Genomic DNA, 6,742 nt, shown 5'->3' with positions numbered 1-6,742 from the left:
GCAGGGGTGGGCCAAGCCCGAGAGGAAGCGAGAATACAAGACCACACAGTACTTGGGTTTGGCGAGTCCATACACAGCTTCCATCCCTTTCGCCTACAGACTTGCACAGATCTATGGGGGGTAGGTTGTTGCCAAACCAGAAATATATATATAATTTTTTATTATTTTATATATCTATTTTTAATATACATATATGTCCCTGTTTCTACCCCATCTCCACCTGACCAAACTTCCTTGTTTCTTCCTGGAAAAAACATGCTGCTTTCGTCCACTGGCAGCAGGGATGCCTCAGTGACAAACTGCAGAGCGGGAGAGGGTAGTACGACAGAGCAGAACTCCCTTCAAGGTCTGAGAGCTGGCAGAGGTTACCTGAAAGAAACAGCACAACCGTCCTCAGGAACAGAAAGGCTGAGGAGGACCCATTCTAATTTTAGGCTCTCCTGGCAGCAGCTGTTCTCTAGAACAGCACTGTGCAAGAAAAAGAGCCCAAGGAAACAAGTACTGTAGACAGGTCACCTTCACCAACACATAGTCCCCCGGCTGGGCTCTGACCAGAGCCTTGCAACCCGCAGCATCCTCTGTCTCGGCATCAGGGAAGATCACCTTGATGTTGCCGTCATTCCTCCCACACAACTCCAAGTCAGAGCGCTTGCTGGGCTGAAAGGAGGACAGGGAACATTACCTGCATGGCAATAGCTCTGATTCACTGCTGGGCTTTATCGCCTCAGGAATTAATTGAGCACTATTGCCAGTATTAAAATCCACATTCCACACTGTTAAACACGCCATGGAACAAACTCCTACAGCCAGAGCTGCTGTGTTGACACCCACACCAAAGCCAACGTACCAAAGCCAACGTTCCAAAGCCTGCACTAATTCAGCGCTTGGCCAGAGACACGTCTCTAACCCATCCCATCCCCCTGTGCTCAGCTCGGTGCTCTGGAAAAATCAGGCTGTCTGCTTAAGTGTGTAGACATGGTCTTGGAGTCCTAGGATTGTGTGGGGAAAGTGAGAAGGGAAGGCAGAGGCAATGATTGCTGTGTACAGCCTAAGAGCCTCTTGGCCAGCAAGAGGGGAGAAGGACAACTCTGTTCCAGACACACTCACCCCCTCCACCAGCACCAGCTGAGACTGGCCCACCATCGCCTCGTTTGCCCTTGCAGCCTCCTCTCGAAAGACGGTAATGAGCTCCTCCAGCCGCCTCTTTTTTATGTCTGCAGGCACATCGTCTTGCAGCCGGTGATATGCCCGAGTTTTCTGTAAACAGACAAAGCAAGCGTGGCTCCTCAATAACCAGACAGTCTGAGATCAGAACCTTGCCTGACCCCAGCCAGCGTGGCTGCTCTTCAAGCAACAGCTTTCCACAGTTTGTATTTACAATCTCAAGGAATGTTTTCAGCACCAGCAACATCCTTGAGTTCCTCACATTCTTTCTGCATCACCTTTTTGGTAGAAGGTTTGATGTAGGGCGCCGAGTATCGGCGGCTGTGTGAAGCAGTTCTGCAGCTCCTACGTGAGATGTGCCTGTTGCCTGTCTGTCCACAAGGACAGGCAATGGGTTCTACTACTTCTGGTTCCATGAGCTGAAAGGTGATCCATACTCCTTTGCTTCCTTATGTTTCCCAACCTCCTGTCCTCTTCCCCGTCAGCATCTTACACTTTGGAGAGCATTCTAATGGAGACTTGTCAACTATCCACTCTTCCCATGGAAATACCTTCTGAAAATTCACCACTTCTCTCCAGACTTGACTGATGGAGTCTCCGTAGCTGGACTGGAGCCCAGCTACATCAGCAAAGAAAAATATATGTGCAGCCAGGTCTCTGCAGACGTGGCTGCTTCATTGCAATGACTCCGGAGCATCTGCAGAACCAGGTCAACCCTGACACTCACACAAGGGAGCTGGAAGCCTTTCAGGCACAAAGGTGGCCCTTGCAGAACCAGATACCCTAGAAGTGCCGCACGCAAGCAAAAAAATCTACCAATACACCAAGTCTTTAGGTATTATTTTCAATAGCTTTTTTTTTTTTTAGTGTCTCATTGTGAGAAACAGCACCCAGTAATTAGGTGAGATACCCAGAGATAAGAGTGTTCTCCATCAGGTCCTGCACTCACCTGTCTCATGCTGTAGGCAAACAGGAACCCTACGTTGTAGCGGACTTCCCGCAGCAAGGACACAGTCTGCTGGTGATCTTCTTCCCTCTCTCCACAGAAGCCGGCAATGAAATCGCTGCTTAAGCTCACTCCTGTAACAGAGATGCAGCTTTACACTTCCCTCAAGGAAGAGACAAACACTCACTCAAGAAAGGACAGTAAGATACAGCTGGGCTGAGCTCAGACGAAGCTAAAGGGAGCCCCTACCTGGAATGCACTCGCGCACATGGTGTACAAGCTCTAAATACGCTTCTCTTGTGTATCTGCAATGGACAACGGATGGATTTGCTAATCAGAAAACCACAACATTGGTGAGGAGAAATCAGCACCCTAAATCAGAGGGTAGGGCACAAGACTCCCCACGGCACTCACTCACCCTCGTCGCATGGCTTCCAGGACTCGTGTGCTTCCACTCTGGGCTGGGAGGTGAAGCTGTTTGCAGATGTTGTGTCGCTCCTGGATAAGCTGCAGGACCTGTGATGGGCAATCAGGAGACAACGTCATAGACAGCTCAACTCTACCAGGATGCCAAGGGGAAGAGTCTTCCCTGGGTAAAAGCCAGCAAATTGCAAACCTGCCAGCTTTAGCACGAACATTCCCCCTCCCAGGAGCTGCTGTTCCCATTCTGTGATTCCGCGTTCCCTTTGGGAAGGAAGCACAGCCAGCAGTTCAGAACTGCCTGCCTGCCTGCCTGCAAGCAGAGGTCCAGGTGTTTATTTTACACTTGCCTCATCAGGAAAATCCTTGGGGTGTGGAGAGGTGAACCGGATCCTCATTTCTGGATCAATTCTAGAAACCTGGTCTAGAAGATGTGCAAAGCGCAAGCCTCCTGGTTTAGCTTTGTAGACTGTGCTAAAGCCACGACTGAGGACTGGGGCAGCAGCTGATTGAAACTGCACCTCAGACATGTCTCGAAAGCTGTTGACGTTCTGACCCAAAAGGGTCACTTCTTTCACTCCCTACAAAAATAAACAGAGGGGAAAAAATATAACCCGGTCAAGATGGCTAAGCTGCAAGGGCAGCCACAGTTTTACTCTTACTTCAAGGAGGAGTCTCCAAGGGAAGCCGTCCCTTTCCTGTCTGTCTCAGAGTATTACCAGGGGACTCAAAAAGCCACTGGTGGAACCCTACGGTAACCTCATCTCCACAGATAAAGGTGGTGTCACTGGTCAAAGGCATCACTGAAAACAGTTTCACTGAGAACCACCCTTCCTCCCATGGTTTGGGACAGGTGGGAAGCAGGCTCTGCCTCACCTGATCCGACAGCATCCTCACTTCCTGCAGGATGGACGCGATGGGGCGGCTCCTTTCACGGCCGCGGGTGAAGGGCACAATGCAATAGCTACACATGTTGTCACAGCCCCGCATGATAGATCTGCCGAGAGGTAAAGTACAGGTCGTACTACGATTGCTCCGGAAGAATCATGCATGTTGCATCCTGCCCTGCTTTGACCTGGCCCAGCACTGCTGCCTTCAGCCAACCCCCTTGGCCTGCAGCACACACAGCACCAGCTCTGAACACAGCTCTGCAGCTTCCCCTTACACACCGTCACAGCCAGAGCTGGCTTCTGCTTGCCCCAAGCTAACACCTCCTAATTTTTCGTGCACGTTTCCAAGAAACTTGGAAAGCAACTCATGAGGCACAGACTTGCACTGCAATCTGGCAGTGATGAAAGATCCTTCTGCATCCTGTTCCTACAGAGGGTGATACTGTCCTGCTGTACTCTATGGCCACACTGAGCAGAGTCTGATTTCATGTTTGGGAATCTTATTATCAAAACTAAACAAATGGAAACAAACCCAACAGAAGTTACAATGCACGGAGGATTAGAAGAATTAAATAGGAGAACCTGGGGCAGGACATAGCAGAAGGCAGGGGTTGAGAGGGGCACAAATGTCAGTGTGACAGAAATCACTCAGTGCAGCATCAGGCTTAGACAATCAACGTTCTCAAAGGAGAGTAAGAGAAGCCCACAGACAGCCAGAGCATGGGGCAGTCTCTCCAGGGCTCAGTCAGACAGCGAAGAAGCAGCAAACACATAGTCTGGCAGACTCACGCCCCTGGGCTGCCGGGAGCGAGTGCAACCAGGCACTGCACCTCTTGGGTAGCTGCTGTCACTGACATGTCTGTTCTGCACAGCAATATTTCCAAACCAGAACCACAGAAACATGCACAGGAAAAAAAGGTACTTACACAAACGCTGTTGTGCCACCTGCACTAGTCTGGACAGGCAAAATATCTGCGTAAGTCTCATCTAGCGACAGCAGGACATTAGCAGCTTGCTGGCCAGACTCTGCCACGGCCAGCAGCCGCGGAAGGTCACGATACGCATCAGGGCCTGCCACAATATCGACTAGCTTCTCCCTGTGCAGAATCTCCTCCTTAAGCCTCTCAGCCATGCATCCTGCCGCCAAAGGAGAAGGGTCCTTGTGAGGAAGCGCCCACCCTCCGTTACACCTCCGCACCCCTTCACTAGCTGCTTTCACCCTGCAGAAAAGGCTTGGTGCCGCCAGAGGGGAAGAGGAAACGCAGCACGATGGGATGTGGCACAACAGTATCTGCAACCCGCTCCTGCACATCCCGCCAAGTACCTAGAATCCCGATGCGGAGAGGTAAGCGAGCCTGCTGCCGCCGGGCTTTCAGTGCCTTGAGGTGCCGCAGGCGATTCCAGATAGCCTGCTCTGCCTTCTCCCTGGGAAGCCAGGAAAACAGTGGTTAATCCGATTGTTGCACTTTAACGGTCCCCCTACGTGAAGCAGCCCAAGTGCTTTGAGAGAAGAATTCAACTAAAGACAGGGAACCATCCACCTGATGGATCTGATGGCACATGAAAGTGCTGTTTGTGGTGTGTGGATTATGTCTTGCCTCTATCTTTATCGTTTCTCTCGCTTGGGAGCACCTGCACTGCAGAAACAACTCAGGGACTGAGCTCTTGCGGAGAAAAAGTCTGCCTTAGCCAGCCAGTATGAGCTACCTTGCAAGTGACAATGAGCATTTAGTATCTTCTGCATTCAGAAAAACCAAGCAAAGTTCCCTATATATTTATATCCCAAATTGCCCCTAAACGTATTTCCCAAATTTTTAAAGTACAGACTCTATACTAGAGAGACAGTCAGTTCAAGACAAGGCGGAATAAAAAAAAATTAAAAATCGTTAAAGCACAAATCCGTGCAGGTCTCTAACGGCCCATGACATATACACAGAGCTTACAGTACCAAAGAGCTGCTTCTCACTATATAGAAAAGCAATTCATAGCACAATTAATGTTATACACTGTAGCATCAGCTAGCTCTGTCCTCAGCTAAACGGGTAGTTTCACATCTGCATGCTCTTTTCTGCGCACAACACATTTATTGCCTTGGTTTTCAAATGGTAACTCCTTAAAAACTGTCCGAAACCAGGAGTGACAAAAGTTTCCTTACCTCACAGAACAGGTGACAAGGAGAATCACATCTGCCTAAATTGAAAACAACAAAAAAGGAAGAAGAATTTGTAAAAGCCAAACGATAAGTACTCATGCCCTGCACAGGTAACCTGAAGAGGCAGCCTACAAAACTCACTTAACTCAGTGAAAAAGATCTGCCCAAGGACACAGTGGGCTTCAATAAACAAAGGTGCAAGAAACTAATAGAAGACAGAGTCTTCCGCTAAATGGTAGATGTAAACTTAGACAAAGATGAGTCAGGAGCATCCCGCTGTGTCCAATCGCTCTCCTACTGACAGGAAACCCAGCAGTTTAAAGAAAAAAAACAACCGACAGCTTTCTAGCACGCTTGTTAAGTAGCTTCCTTTACTCCACAGAACTTAAGACTGCAAAAATCACAACATCCTGCAGGACTGCGCTCCAGACAAAACCCGGGACTCGCAGGCACAGCAGTGGTGCGATGCCCCCGCAGACCTGCGCTACAGGAGAGCTGCCAAGGTGCCTTACCTCATCCAGGTCCTTTGTCCTCCCGTAGCCATTCTTCTGCAGGATGGCCCAGGCGATCTCCGTGTCATTGACGTTCATCTGGCAGCCATACGTCTCCATGTACACTGCAACAAAGGCGGTGTGACGCAGAAGCCTGCCTCGGCGCTTTCATCTACAACCTGTTTCCATGACCTTTTCCATAGGAAGGAACCTTCAGTCCCACCACTGGAGAGACTCGGGCAAGCAGCGCAAAAGCTGCCTTCACTTGCAGCCCACACAGAAAGGATAAACCAAAAATAAAGACAGACTCTGCTAGTGGCACTGGGAAACCGGAGTGCCTCAGAGCACGTCACTCCAACACGACAGGTCTGGACTGTGGCTTGCAGAGAAGCAGAAGCCGTGTTAGAACTGAGATATAACATTTAGTGCAATGAAACCCCCCCTCCCCAGGGCATCACAGCCTGAAAGCTCTACCACAGCCCCGGCTGACAGCCCAGCACATGGACTGCGGAGAGGTGCCAGAGCAATCTGCTCCCCGTCTCCATGGTGGGGGGAGACACACCAGTGGGCACGTGGCCAGCGAGCTGGACTTCTGCTAACATCAAAATAACCTGCTGGGCCCCAAAAGCACCCAAACAACTCCTTTCCCCCGCGCACGCTGCAGCGACCCTCCGCTCCG

The 6,742-nt window shown here is 50.3% G+C and overlaps 2 protein-coding genes across 2 annotated transcripts in view; both read right to left on the bottom strand.

The window, feature by feature from the left end:
- Positions 1-215: 215 nt before the first annotated feature.
- Positions 216-6,184, bottom strand: CDK5RAP1 (CDK5 regulatory subunit associated protein 1). The gene is made up of 12 exons (XM_009318740.1): positions 6,085-6,184; positions 5,576-5,610; positions 4,745-4,845; positions 4,347-4,557; positions 3,407-3,527; positions 2,881-3,111; positions 2,529-2,626; positions 2,360-2,415; positions 2,114-2,244; positions 1,108-1,257; positions 517-657; positions 216-369 (listed from the first exon to the last, which is right to left on the bottom strand). Exons 1-12 carry the CDS (start codon positions 6,181-6,183, stop codon positions 289-291), a joined length of 1,455 nt encoding a protein of 484 aa, XP_009317015.1. The 5' UTR covers position 6,184; the 3' UTR covers positions 216-288.
- Positions 6,185-6,412: 228 nt separating this feature from the next.
- Positions 6,413-6,742, bottom strand: part of BPI (bactericidal/permeability-increasing protein) — an 11,180-nt gene continuing 10,850 nt past the window's right edge. The window contains exon 15 of the mRNA XM_009318755.1: positions 6,413-6,442. Within this exon, the coding sequence (XP_009317030.1) occupies positions 6,413-6,442 (30 nt within the window). The remainder of the gene's footprint in view (positions 6,443-6,742) is intronic.

Source organism: Pygoscelis adeliae, unplaced genomic scaffold (genome assembly GCF_000699105.1).
Source record: "Pygoscelis adeliae isolate BGI_AS28 unplaced genomic scaffold, ASM69910v1 Scaffold432, whole genome shotgun sequence".
NCBI classification, from domain to species: Eukaryota; Metazoa; Chordata; class Aves; order Sphenisciformes; family Spheniscidae; genus Pygoscelis; species Pygoscelis adeliae.
This window is presented reverse-complemented; position numbering and strand designations above follow the sequence as displayed.

Bases quoted from the DNA above. Each gene is read 5' to 3' on its own strand.
- CDK5RAP1 (XM_009318740.1), bottom strand. From the start codon at position 6,183: ATGGAGACGTATGGCTGCCAGATGAACGTCAATGACACGGAGATCGCC. The intron at 3,528-4,346 runs GTAAGTACCTTT...ACCTCTCGGCAG, and splicing joins GGTGGCACAACAGCGTTTGT to ATCTATCATGCGGGGCTGTG. The intron at 1,258-2,113 runs GTGAGTGCAGGA...GTCTGTTTACAG, and splicing joins TTGCCTACAGCATGAGACAG to AAAACTCGGGCATATCACCG.